Source organism: Eubalaena glacialis, chromosome 13 (assembly GCF_028564815.1).
Source record: "Eubalaena glacialis isolate mEubGla1 chromosome 13, mEubGla1.1.hap2.+ XY, whole genome shotgun sequence".
Lineage (NCBI taxonomy): Eukaryota > Metazoa > Chordata > Mammalia > Artiodactyla > Balaenidae > Eubalaena > Eubalaena glacialis.
In genome coordinates, this window is record NC_083728.1 from 5,332,896 (window position 1) to 5,347,229 (window position 14,334).

At 45.6% G+C, this 14,334-nt stretch overlaps 1 protein-coding gene across 1 annotated transcript in view; it reads left to right on the forward strand.

Moving 5' to 3' along the window:
* The window catches only part of LOC133104109 (putative serine/threonine-protein phosphatase 4 regulatory subunit 1-like), a 58,143-nt gene that overhangs the window by 43,549 nt on the left and 260 nt on the right, over positions 1-14,334 (forward strand). The window contains exons 8-13 of the mRNA XM_061209788.1: positions 7,047-7,154; positions 7,948-8,013; positions 9,551-9,709; positions 10,249-10,433; positions 11,533-11,984; positions 13,974-14,167. Of these exons, the coding sequence (XP_061065771.1) occupies positions 7,047-7,154; positions 7,948-8,013; positions 9,551-9,709; positions 10,249-10,433; positions 11,533-11,984; positions 13,974-14,167 (1,164 nt within the window). The remainder of the gene's footprint in view (positions 1-7,046; positions 7,155-7,947; positions 8,014-9,550; positions 9,710-10,248; positions 10,434-11,532; positions 11,985-13,973; positions 14,168-14,334) is intronic.

Consider the following 14,334-nt stretch of genomic DNA (forward strand, 5'->3'; position numbering starts at 1 on the left):
TTGGTGAAAATATTTGGAAAATATAACAAGTCTTCAAAAAGCTCTCTTCACATTTCACTTGCAGAACAAATTAGTTCACATAAATTGTACTTTTTATTCAAAGTGGGTTGCCGATTTCATTACTTGAAATGTGCAAGCTTGTAAATGTGGCTGCAAAGAACAGAAATGGTCTTGAACCCTCCCCAGGTAGAGGCACATCTGCGTTTCAGGGCACTTCTGGAAGATTGCCACTTCTCCTCCCTTAGGGCCCCAAGGGAAGCAGGATTTGAGGCTCCTTGCCTGGCCCGTGTGTGCTTGGGTCAGACCCAGAAGCTGTTCTGTCTTCCCTTATTTCCTGGAGGTCAAGGAGTCTTGGAGGGGGTCTCACTCCTTGGGCCCCCAGAGTCCTGGAGTACAGAGGGTGCTGTTCTCTTTTCAGCTCGGGAATGACAGTACGATAGGGAGTGGATTTCATTCTTCAAGGGGCAGAGGCCACGTGTGGGATTGGCAGAGCTTCCCCAGGAGGACAGCGCTTTCATTTAGCTGATCTGAGTGACACCCCAAACACTGTGGCTACCAACATGTATGTGTGAGGAGGTGACAGGTGAGAAAAGAAGCAAATTGCACTGCTCCGATGCCCTTGTATTTTGGGCTTTCTTTGCAGCCATATGGTGTGAATGTTGCTACGTCCATATGTCCATAAGCACACACTCTCGGAACAGTGCCGTTTTGAAGGAATTGCTTCTTGCTCCGAGGAAACGGCGTGCGTCTATAGACAAAATGTGCATCTATTCGTTAGCCTTTGCATTCCCTTTGGAAGTTACAATCAGTCGATTCTGATGCCAGCAACCCTAGCGTATACATGATTGAGAGAATCGGAGCTAGCCAACTGGACATGTCCTGGGCATTTTAAAATTGAGTTATGCAGTGCAGGTTATGTGTATTATGTGTTGGTTTCTTATGTCCTGGTTTCTCAGATAAATGCGGTTTGTTCTGTGAAGTCTGTCTAATATGCCAGGCGACATTAGCGACTCCCTCCTTCACGCATCCCGGAGGCTTGGTTCATATCTGTCTTCTGTCATTTAGCAATCGAACTGCGAACTTCATTTGTTTGTTTATTTCTCCTTCAAAATAGTCCGCTTCTTAAACAACAGGTGTCTTTCTGCCCTCGGCACCCAGCACAGTGCCAGGCCCAGAGTCAGTACTAAATAAATGTTAGTTGTTGAATGAATGAATTGGTAAAACCTGGAAGCTCTGTATCCTGTAATTATATCTAGACAGCATAAACAGGCCACCGGAGACCAATTATAATTCCTCTCGCTTGCAGGAAGGCCATTAGCATTCTGAGATTATAACTAATTGTCAGAAGCCTATTTTTCTCTCACAACACGTTTTCACATTAAGGCTTCCTCATTTTTTGTTGTCATTCCTAGTTTTGAGCTCATTTTTATTTGTGCATTTATTTAAAAAGAATGTTGTGGTTGTGTGCTATAAAGAATAGTTGGCTCCCAGCAACCGAGCGAAGATCGTCATTGCATACAAGTGGTTCCCAGGGCCACGGGAATGTCATTTCTTGTCACTCGGTGTGCTGACTTTTTAACGATTCTGGATTTGTTGCACACGGGTAGTAATAAGGTCGTGTGGGCGTGGCAGATGGAGAGGGTGGATGGAGATGCCGGGCCCTCTTTAGTTGCCCGTTACCCTGGATACGAAGCCTCGCGGCTCATTTATGTGGCTGTCACTCTATGCAGTTCTGCCGAGCATCAGATCAGAAATACGTGTCTTCTAAATTCGGAAGACACAGCCTTTTCCTCATTTGTGTTGTGGGGATAGTTTCCTCTTCCCCCACCCCAGTTGGTTCTCTTTTCCCTCTTGTCTGCTATGTGCAGATTCCAAGTACAATAGTGGGTGAACTGCTAACCAGGAGCTTGCTCTGCTGTTTAAAAAAAAAAAAAAAAAAAAAAGGCAGTGCAGTGCAGTGGGCAGAGCAGACCTCAGGGATGGGAAGTCCTTCCTTCTTTCCTTTCTTCTTCCCTTTTTCTTTTTTTTGGAGGGGGGATGGGAGAGTTCTTTAAACATTTTTGGGGGTAATTTTTCATTCTGTCTTAATTTCAAGCTTGTAGAAAAGTTGCAGGAGTGAACTCCTGTACACACTTTATCCCACTTCTCCAGTGGTTTATACTTACCTCTGTTTGTTTAATCACATCCTCTCTCTTTACACATCTGCGCACACACACAGATATATACATACACATATGTGCGTATATTTTTCTGAGCCATTTGAGAGTAAATTGGAGACATTGTGCCCCTTTACTCCTAAATACTTCAGTGCATATTTCCTTTTTAAAAACAAGGAAATTCTCTCCTAAACAACCATAGTACACTGATCAAAATCAGGAATTTTAACCCTGATACAATACTAATATCTCATCCATGGTTCATGTTCAAATATTGTCGTTTGTCCAGGATCACACATTGCACTGAATTGTCACATCTCCTCTGTCTCCTTGAACCTGGGGCAGATCTTGAGTCTTTCTCTGAATTTTGTTAACATTAACATGTTGGAAGAGGACAGGCCAGTTGCTTTGGTGGAACGTCTCCCAATTTAGGTTTGTCCTATGTTTCCTCATGACTAGATTCAGGCTCTGCATTTCTGGCGGGATGCCCTTGAAGTAATGTTGTGTCCTTATGTGTCACGTTAGGAGGCCCAGGACTTCAGTTCGTCCTGATATTGATGATGTTAACTCTGGTGACTTAGACAGAGGTGTTGTCTGCCAAGTTTCTCTGCACAGCTTTTCCCCTCTGGACATAATAAGGGGAGTTACTTTGCAGCTACACAAGTTTGCTGTTCATCAAACTTTCACCCACTAGTATTAGCGTCCACTGATGATTCCAGCTGTCATTCTACTGTGAAGAGCATTCCCTTTTCCATTATTTGCTGACATTTTGTTGAGATTTTCACATCTATATTCAAGCGGACTATTGTAAGCAATTTTCTTTTCCTGTATGTTTTTGTCAGGTTTTAGAATCAGGGTTATTCTGGCTTCAAAAAATGAGTTGGGAAGTATTCCCTGCTCTTCTATTTTCTGAAAGATTTTGTGTAAGATTGGTGTTATTTTTCCCTTAAATATTTGTTAGAATTCAGCAGTAAAACCTCTGGTTCTAGGGTTTTCTTTGTGAGGTGGTTTTTGATAACAGATTCAACATAGATATGGGCTATTCAGACTTGTTATTTCACCTGGGTTATTGGGTAAGTTGTATATTTTAGGGAATTTATTAATTTCATCTAAGTTGTTAATTTATCAAGTTGTTGGGATAAAGTTGCTTACAATATTCCCTTACCCCTTTAATGTCTGGAAGATCTGTAGTTTTATCCCTTTCATTTATGATACTGGTAATTTCTACTGTTTATTATTTCCTTCCTTCTACTTACTTGAGTTCAATTTGCTTGTAGTTTTCCAGTTTCTTAAGGAGGAAGCTTAATATTTTTCAGCCTACCTTCTTGTCTACTTTAAGGGTTTAAAGCTACACATTTAACGTTTATATCTTTGTGATGTGTTGACTCTTTTACTAAGAAGTGACTTTCTTTATCACTGGTAGCAATCTGTATCTTGTAGTCCACTGTGATATTACTATAACCACTCCAGCATTCTTATGCTTACTATATTCATAGTATATTTGTTTACATCTCTTTACTCAAAACCTTATACGTCTTTACATTTAAAATGCTCCTGCTTTCATTAGCATAGAGTTTGGTCTTCCTTTTATAGCCAGTCTGATAGTTTCTGCCTTTTAATTGGAGTGTTTATTCCATTTATGTTTAATGTAATTATTGATATATTTGAATTTAATTCTGCCATTTTGTTATTTGTTTTTCCATTTGTGTCATTTATTCTTCTGTTATTTCCTGCCTTTTCTCGGGCTAATTGGATATTTTTGTATACTGCACTTTAATTTCTCTATTGAGGATTTTCAAAAATGTAGGACCTTGCAACATCGTAGTTCCCCTCACCCCCCCCGCCCCGTGCTGTGGTTGTCATATACATTATGACATGTACATTACATGATGATCCTGGTAATACGGTATTATAATTTTAGATTTGAACAATTCTATCTCTGGGAGAAAGTAAGAAAAGAGAAAAAACGCATAGCCCTTTATACCCACATTTTTACCATTTTTGGTGCTCTTGCTTCCTTTCCTAGGTCTGAGTTTCCATCTGGTATCATTTCCCTGCAGCCTGAAGAACTTCCTTTAATACTTTTTTTTAATTTGGTTGGCTGCTGATGAAATCTCCCAGTTTTAATCGGAAAATGTCTTTATTTTGCCTTCATTTTTGGATGATAGTTTTACTGGATATAGAATTGAGGTTTGTTTTTGTTTTTCCTTGCAGCACTTTAAAGATATCATCCTCTTGTCTCCTGGGGAAGTCAGCTGTCATTCATATCGTACTCCTGTGTAGAAAATATCCTTTTTTCTCTCTCTGCTCTTGAGATTTTTCTCCTTATTTTTGCAGAGTGAATGCTTATCCTGCTTTGCATTTATTAAACTCCTTGGATATGTGTACTGATGCCCTTCACTTAATTTGGGCAGTTTTTGGCTGTTGTTACTTTAGGTGCTTTTTTTCTCTCTTTCTCTTCAGTCCGGGCCTTATAAAGTTGGGACCCTTGATATTGTCCCAACAATAGGTCTTTGAGGTTCTGTTTTTGTTTGTTTGTTTGTTTATTTTGTTTTTTTAAGCAATTTTTGTCTCTGATGTTCAGATTTAGTGATCTTCATTGATCTATTTTTAAGTTCGATGACTCTTTTTGTCATCTCCAATCTGCTATTAGCCCTATCCATTAAATTTTTTATTTCAGTTATTGTGGTTTTCAGCTCTAGAGTTTCCATTTTGACCTTTTAAAAAATATACTAATTAATTAATTAATTAATTTTTTTATTTATGGCTACATTGGGTCTTAGTTGCGGCGTGCGGGATCTTTCATTGTGGCAGGCGGGATCTTTCATTGTGGTGCACAGATTCTCTAGTTGTGGCGCACGGGTTCCAGAGCGCGTGGGTTCAGCAGTTGCGGCGTGTGGGCTTAGTTGCCCCACGGCACGTGGGATCGTAGTTCCCTGATCAGGGATCGAACCTGCATCCCCTGGATTGGAAGGCGGATTCTTTACCACTGGACCACCAGGGAAGTCCCCATTTTGACCTTTTTTTAAAGTTTATATAGCTCTATGATGTAGAGATTCCCTATATGTTCTTTATGCTTGTATTTTCTTCTCATCCCTGAATATATTTATAAAAACTCCTTGAAAGTGATTGTCTGGTGGTTGCAACATTTGGATCATCTTGGTGTTGATTTCCGTTGATTGCTTTTTTCTTTATTATGGGTCACTTTTTCCTGTTAATACATAGTTATTTTTAATTGAATACTGGACATTAAAAATGATACACTACAGAGATTCTGGATTCTGTTTTATTTCTCTAAAGTGATTTTTTACATAGCAGGCAGTAATCTTGTCTGATCTCCAACTCCCAGCTGTCTCCTTTGTGGTGAGCAGCAGCTGATGCCTCTGCTCAGTTTGTTTAGTTTATGGCTGCTGCTTTTCTGCTGGGTCCCTGGGGTCTCCCCATATATGTGTAGTTTAGCAGCAGCCAAAGATCTCAGCAAAGTATAGACACAGATTTTGGACCTTACTTGCAACTTTCTCCTGTTGCAGTTCATCTTTTAAGGACGGCCTCCGCTCCAGTTTCTGCCTTTTGGTTGCTCTCCAGTACTCTTAAATGATTGTTTTTCTATGATTTTTTCAAGATTCTGTAATTGTTATCTGTAAGAGCATAGGTCTGACCAAGCTACTGTGTTATTACCAGAAGTCTTGATTGTTTTTTATAGTTTCCATTTCTTTGGTGAGATTTCCTATCTGTTCATTTGTTATGACTCTATTTTCCTTTTAGTTCTTGAACATATTTATAATAGCTCTTTAAAGTCCTTTTAAAGTCTGCTAATTCTGACATCTGGATCTTCTGTGGATTTGTTTCTACTGATTGAGATTTTTCTTGAATATAAGTCACATTTTCCCATTTGTTCTCATGTCTGTGACTAATATATCTTCTTGCTGAAACATTGCAGAAACTCTGGATTCTGTGTTTTTCCTCTGAAGAGTGTTGACTTTGTTCTAGCAAACAGTTCAGATTCTGTTTCCTTTGCACTTCTCAGCAGCTGAAACCACACAGCTCCTTCTGCCTTCAAGCTATTGCTTTGCTCTGTGAAACTCACCATCTCCCCTGTGCCCACGTGGTGCTGAGATCAGCCAAGGATAAGAGTAGGATTTAATCGGAGGTGGGGGCTCTCCCTTCTTTAGCTCCCTCCCTCCATCCTTCCCTCCCTCCCAGGATTTCTACCCTCACTTTCCAGCCTCCCTGGCCACCTCTGTCTCTGTCCTCTGACTTCTCAAGCCAGTAAAACAGTAGCTTTTACTTGGAAGTCCAGCTACCCCGTGTGGCTGTACAGAATGAAGGATGCCCTAGGCAGAAGGGCAGCAGCAAGCAGTGCATGTTGTACCCAGTGTGGTTTCCCCTCTCAAGGGTCTGCTTCCCTTTAGTCCCCACCAGCGTTTGGTTGGTCTTCAGTGATCGCCTGTGAGCCGTCTTTTATGCTTTGTCCAGCTGTTACTGTATGTCCCACCTCACTACTCTTTGGTTTTGGTAACATGACTTAACCTCTTTGAGCGTTGGTTTCCTTATCTGGAAAAATGAAGATAAATGATACTCATGTCATAGGGTTTGAGGAACGTGAAAGAGGTAATGCACGTAAATTGTTCATTCACGTGTCAGGCACATGGCCGGCACCTGGCAAATGGTAACTCTTCAGCTTTAGACAAACCATATCTGAGTAAAACTTGAAAACGGTTGGCCTTCTATTGATATAACTTGACAAAATGCAAAAGAAGGTGTTCTCTGTTTTGACCTCTTGGGTATTTTGGCAATATTTTTAATATTAGCTTTCGGAATCCAGTTAGTGATACGTGGACATTTATGCTTTGGTATTCCAAGTGACCCAAGTTTTCTTGTTATTTGTAGATAATCTGCAAGCTGGCATCGGTGCTGAGCAAGAGCACAGTTGAACGCCTGCTGCTGCCTCAGTTCTGCGAGCTGTGTGGTGATGGGAAGCTCGCTCAAGTTCGGAAGGTGGGAACGTGCAGTTTCAAAACTTGAAAAATTCAAAAAGTTAAAAAAGATTCAAAATTGATTCCTTTAAAGTGCCTGGACTTCCTCAGTAGACAGTCTGGATGAAAAATGTGGCCAGTGTGAACTGTGTAAGGAAAACAGTGAACACTGTTGCCAGTTTTCCCTGCCATCGGGGCATCTGTGGAGACATAGGGTTAGGCTCCGTGAGGGTAATCCTCTCGGGCACAGGAGGAAGAGACATTGCTGGCTTGTGCTTCAATGCCGGGGCCCAGGCGTGCAAGGCCTTTCATCACTGGGGCTGACTGGCTCCAGGACCCTCGCGTGTTTGCTATACCTTCCAACTGCACCCCCTGCACTGCCCTCCCCGTTTATTGCTCATCACTCGGTTGTCATATTCTTCCTTCTGAAGACCATTGCCAACCCCCTCCCCGAGCAGCCTCACCACCCACCTTGCTGTGCAGCTGCCCACCTTCCCTGTGGTCTCCCCTCGTGATGCAGAGGCAAGGAGCTCGGTCTCATTTACCATGCAGAGAACCTTAAGGGTCTCCTTTGCTCTAGTGCTAACCAAAAGCATTATGTATTGAGATGATTAGGAGCCACAGCGTCCTAGCGTGTGGTGCTCTATTGTACATCTTCTGCTTCCAGTGCAGTGGAGGCACCGGGCTCGGTAAGTGCTGGTTCGCCGCCCGACCAGAGGAGTCGTTGCTCTCAAGGCTCCTGCTTGTTAGTTTTCACAATTTGTTAAGACAAAAGGAAATCTGAGAATAATGAGTATGCCTTTTGCCTTTTTAAGGTATACGCCACAAATTTTGGTGATATTTGTCATGCTGTTGGACAAGAAGCCACTGAGAAATTTTTGGTATGTGACGTTTTGCCAACTGTACTTGCTGATGCACTTCCTAGGGCACTTTTGAAATTAGTGGTGAAGTTTTGTATTTATGAGTCTGTTACTTTGGAATGGCAGCTCAGTTTTGCATCCACTGGTTTCAGGTTTCTTGACTCCTGAAGCTAACATGTGTTCTAAGCCTCAGGCAGCTGGTGTGTGGGATGGAGCGGGAGCAGCCCCCGTCCTCTTTCCTGGGGGCTCTTCTGCTGCCGCTTCCTCACTGGTCACTTTCCCCCGGTCTCTTCTCACTGTCTAAGCCACTCTCTGTCCCTTCTTGACTGCTCTTTCTAGAACACTGCTCCTGGGTTTCAGAACCCGGGGGATTGTTTTCTTGGTTTACAGATTAAAATCCAGACCCTTGTTGACCCCTCAGTTCCCTTCACAAGTATCTTTCCTGCCTCACCTCCAGTCACCTCCCTCGGGTCTGAACGCCGCCCTGACCTTCGGTCATGCATCTGAATCGCAGGGAGGGCGAAAGGGGGCACAGCCAGGGTCTGTATTTTCGCTGAAGTCCCTGGTGACTCTCAGCACGGCAGTCTGGAGAACCACGTCACCAGGCAGCTGGGGGGCTCTTCAGGGCCTTGCAGCTCTCTGCTCTCGTGCACCTCCCTGCCCCGCTCATTACTGCCCGTCCCCTTCCAGAGGCGACCCTGCTCACACTTCACACCCAGCTTGCGTGTGCATTTGCCTCTGTCAAGTTCCTTCCCTGCCTGGACTCACCTACCCGCTGGGTCAGAGAGAGCTGATTTCTCCCTTCTCAGCATTCCATGGCGTTCTGTTCAGAGTACTTGCATGTCCCCCCCCACGCCTCATTGCCGTGTTGCTGACGGGGACCTTCACTCCATCACGTTCATCTTTGCTCCTCCACTGCCCACCCAGTACCAGGCCCCCAGAGAACTGTGCTAAGTAAGCACTTGCCACTTTTACGTGACAGGGTGTACTGCCTGTATGGCTGGAACACAACTAGTTTAACTGAAGCGCCACACGTTTACGGTCACACCGAGGAGGACCGACGTGAACTTGTAAATGGACTCACAACCCTGTATATCCAGGGTGATGGCCATCCACTGCATTCCACTGCACACAGGTTGCGTTCCGTGGCCTGGAGCTATTTGTGGTGCTATCAGGTTTTAACAGTCTGCCTTCTTCCACTAAGTGCCCCAGCCAAAGACCGCGGTGCCTGGCTGGGGCCGCTAGCTGGGAAGCCACAATTTCAAAGTCATGCACAGTTCTTCTCTACAGTCCACAGAACGCATATCAGTCATTCAGCCTTGGGGGAGGTTTTCTGTATTATCCTGTTGAATTGAACGAAGTCATTTACTAGGATTAAGAGGTAAAGGAAGTTACTTATCCTAATTTCTGTTTGTTTCAGACGATTCCTTTTGGACTCGTATCTAGTTCCCTTTTGTGTCATTAACTTATGGCTCTGCCTTAACTACATCATTGAAACAGGTCTGCCCTTCCTTCGGGTGACCGAGTCTGAGTGGCATGGTTTTGTTTGCTTCGGTAGCTCCCGAAGTTTTTTGAGCTCTGCTCGGACGATGCGTGGGGGATGAGGAAAGCCTGTGCGGAGTGCTTCATGGCCGTGTCCCACAACACATCCCCCGAGGGCCACCGGGCCAGGCTCTCGCGGCTCTTAATCACACCGATCAGCGACCCCTGTCGATGGGTGAGTGCGGCCACTCGCAGGCCTCGGTGTGGCTTTGGACTTGGCACCGTGCACTGTGTCTTTTCAGTAACGGATTGGCGTATTTAGACTTTGTGAGGATTATTAGGGCACCTAAAATCTCAGAAGCCTGGTGTGTAGTAAGAAAGTGGCACACAGCTCGGCATTCATAGCAAACGAATATCACAGAAATGAGAAATGAGACGGAGAGAGCTGTAGCTGCATTGTTACCTTTTCTGTTATGATCATAAACATGCCCGTAATGATTAATAAGGTCCGTTCAGATGCTTTACAAAGTCTGGAATTATTTGATTTAGAATTAATATTCTGGAAGCATACAAACTACATGATGGCACTAAATTTTTCCTGATTTTCTGTTGAAAAATAGTTTATTTGGAACTTAGGGACTGCCTTAGAAAGCAATACATCTACTTAGACGTAATGTGGCGGACGGTGAATTGTCTGGTGATCAGCCATCTGTTCAGCCTGGGATCAGACCTGGCCGACACCGCGTCCACCGCGCCCTTCTTCTCTGGCTTCAGGTGCGCCAGGCTGCCTTCGAGTCCCTGGGCCCCTTCATCTTCACCTTTGCCAACCCCTCCAGGGCTGGCCTTTATATTCGAGAAGATGGCACCCTGAGCATCCGACCACCGGCTCCGGATTTGGACTCGGATTTCACCTCCGGGTCACCGGGTGCAGGCAGCCATGGTAACATGTCCTCAGCCTGGTAAGTTTTGGCTGGGATAATTATCAGGATCCCGGCTTCACCTCAAGCATCCACCTAAAATTCTAGCAATTATCTTGTCTGGAGTTTTAGTAACAGTGACCTTCTGGGCAAGATGGAATATTAGAGCTTTAATTATGTAAAGAAGCAAAAAGTAATTGCAATAATGATTTTGAAACATGACTACTGGGTTATAAATAATGAAGCTACTGTGTCTCCTAAATTTAGATAAAATATTCATTCAGAGTCGTGATTAAATAACCTATAAAGAAAATTTTCTCTTACTTTTTGATTAATGAAGTTCTTTGGATAATTTATACAGGGAAAATGTGAAGTCTCCCCAATAGAATTTTGTGCCGTAGGATTTTTCATGCACATGAAGGTGACATTCCTGACTCACCGTTAGTAGGCCCACACTGTTCTCCTAGTAAGTTCCAGTGATTGATCTCGGGTTTTTTCCTGTTTCCTCAGAAGACGATGGGTACGTACTAAGCAGGCCATTCGAGGTAGTTTTACAAGCATCTCTCCATTGCGAATATTCCTCCTCAGCAGTGTGAGAGGAGGTGATTCACATCTCGGATGGCACGGATGCTTCGTAAGATTGGTGCATCCTTCTCTCCATCTTTCTCCACCAAAATTCATTGAGTTCTTGCTGAAGGTCAGGCCCTGTGTGCCACATCTTCCTCATCAAGACTTTCCAAGCGGTTCTCAAATAGCCAGTTCTTAGCAGCTCTAGTACCTTTTATTTTCTAATGCCTGCCCCCTGGTGGAGGTACTGACGAGCAGTGAGTGCATGAAATCTCGCCACGGAAGGGGTGCCCGCCGAAGCCAGGGCTAATGCACCGCTTGCACGTAATGGAGGGATTGGGTGAACCTTCCTGTGGCATTTTCAGTGCTTGTAATACTCCCAGTGGGGCAGAGGGCGCTGATTGGACCTCTTATCCTCTGTGAGGTTATTAACTTCCGGCACCGGAAGACACGGGAGGTTGGGTAGCCAGGTAGAGAGGAAGACCGGCCTCGCAAGGATGGGGATCTGATGTTTTCATTTTACTTCCGGTCTGTTACACGGTGCTAAAAATTTGCTTCCCTCAATTTAAACTAGTTCCACAAAGCCGGGCCAGGCAGAGCCAGCTCTACCCATGGAAGGCACGTCCACGGACACCAGCAATTTCCCGTGCGTCGGTAGCTCCTCCAGTGGCCTGATGGAGAACCCAACGGAAGACTCTGTCTTGGCTGGAGCCGAGGTGACCAGGCTTTCCCCCGAGGCCACGAAGCTCCCCAGTGTTAACGACCTCCCCGTCAACAGCCATCCTGGACCAGACTCCTGGGCCCGCCCAGGGAGTCCTGAGGACGTTTTCAATAATTTCCTTTATTGGCGAACTCCTCTCCCTGACATAAGCAAGGACTTAGAGCTGCTCCTGAGCGAGGCTGGCCCGCAGGAGGAAGGTGGCGGCACACCTGAGGCTGTGCATAGGAGCTGTGTGGCTAGGAGCGAGATTCAGAGAGTCCTGGATGGTTTGCAGGAGCATATGATGAACGATCCAGATGTGCAAGGTAACTGTTGTCCGCGGTAATGAAAGAGAAAAGGGGATCTTTCTGGATTGTGTGTCACCCGGGCCCATGTGTGGCTGCCCACGTGTGCGTACTTCCCTCGATCGACCCTGCGCACCCACCACGGGGGCGCCTGGCCCAGTCTCCGCACAGCCCTCACACCGGGATCCTGCTGTTGCAGATCTCTGCCAGGGTTTTGCCTCCTTGCTTTTCAGCTGTGCGAACCGGTTCTCTGATAAAAGCGGCTAGTTCTCGGGCGTGTCTGGAGTGGTGGAAATTTTATTCGCTCCTTGGACACGGTTCTATCTCTTGCCGTGTTACGGTGCCCTTTCTAGTTATGAACAGCCAAGGATGGTGCTCCTTTTGGAGCCTATTAACTCACCTAAACCGTAAGGTTTTTGCCTGTGTACAGCCAGGAAAAGCACAACTTCTTCTTTGGGGTATTTTTCATTTTGTGACTAGTGTTCCCACCGAGTGTCTGATCCGGGAGCCAGGCCTTGCGGTCCATATCCATCATCATGCCTCTTCTTTCTCTAAACAGGGCTATATTTGTATTCTTCCTTGAGTTGGGGAAATTGGAAAAAAACAACGCTTGCTGCTGTTGCCGGGCAAAGATTTGTGAAGCTTTCGGGAAAGGAAATGTGAAAATCCAGTTAGCCCTGTGATTATTCTTTGTCTTTAAATTTATAAAGGAAATTAAGTCAGTGTTTGCTGAAGGAATGAGCACATGTAACATATCGCTTCTAATTGTTATAGACAAAGGTCTGTTTTTGGAAAACACATTTCTAAAGCTGCATTGTTCAGTGCTTGGACCCGGGCTGGGTGCTGGGGCAGTAACGCCCCACACGTGAAGCCCTTAGGGTCTGGTTGAGGGGATTATGGAAACAACCACCCGGCATAGGGAGTGGCTAGGGCTGGGGCAGGGGTGGGCGCACAGGGCAGGAAGGTGGTCCCTCCTGGGGGCGGAGGAAGCATCTGGGAGAAGACCTCACGGAGCAGCTGACATTTGACGCGGGCTTTAGGCGACGGCCAGGACTCCATCATCTCGAGAAGTTGAGGGTTGAGTTTCAGAGGTTCCTTCCAGTTCCCTGAAGTTGTTGTTTGTAAAATCTTGTGTGCATATGCAGACTTAATTTCTTTGTAAGGAAGGACCCGCAGCTTTCGTCAGCACTCAGAGGGATCTGGGACCCCAAAAGATTGAGAAATAAACTACCCGTTGGGTATTTGTGAACTGGCCATGGCTGAAAATGTCACTCAGACCCCTGGGAAGGGCCTCGGGTGCACTAAGGAGGAGGCACCTTGCCCTGGGCCCAGTGGGGAGCCCTTGCAAGCTCTAAACGTTTTAAGGACTCTTGTTGAATTGAACTAGTAGAAAACAGGATGCAGGCAGTATTGTGTGTGTGTGTGTGTGTGTGTGTTTGGAGGCTGGAGACATGGAAACATCAGTTTGTTTTTACAGAAAGGCATGTGAACCATGTCGTCTTCACTGTTAGGAGGGTCTCGAATAGCCGTGCTGTGGACGGAAAGAACGAGTAGCGCTCGGGGCTGGGTGAGCACGGTCTTCACTCGTCGGTGTGGACGGGGATGGATTGATCCCAGCACGCGCGTGCGTGTGTGTGCGTGTGCGTGTGGCAGAGCAACGGCCGTCCTGGTTTATAAATGGGGGATGCCCCCCCTGTTGCTGGGCCTCCCAGACAGCAGCGTTCAGGAACATCGTGTTGTCTTTCTGTGAAAGATGATGGAATTGAACTCTGATTTTCCTAACTGAGGCTTTTCGAGTTCAGGTTGGATGCTCTGTGTGTGGCTGGCGTTTAGTTGGAATAAAGTTAACGGCCGTAAACATCATCACCTCGGTGAGAGCTCGCGCCGGGCGACCGACGTCTGGAAGGGGAGGGCTTGTGCGGTGCGTCCACGTCCAGCCTGTCTTGTTGTGAGTGAATCCCTACAAACCAAATAAAGGTATTATAATTCTTGGAACTTCTCTTCCTGCAGCTCAAGTTCAGGTATTGTCAGCTGCACTGAGAGCCGCACAGCTTGACTCTGTGGATGAGCCCGAGCGCCCGCCGACAGAAGGGCTCAAGGAGGTGTCCATTTCAGATCCCAGCCCAGCCTCTGGCAGTCAGCCGGCCCCGTCGGCTTCACCAGCACAGAATGAGCTCGCCGTGGCCAGGATGTTACAAAGCACGGTGAGTCTTTGCCGTCCCCCTCAGCCACCGAGGATGTGACGGAAATCACAAAGCTGCATTTTCTTTTATTAATATATCCTGGCAGAAATGATCAATGGCACATTTAATTTTATTCTTAAGGCCATGTTTTGGATAACTAGACAACGAATCAATCAGGTGATTGATAA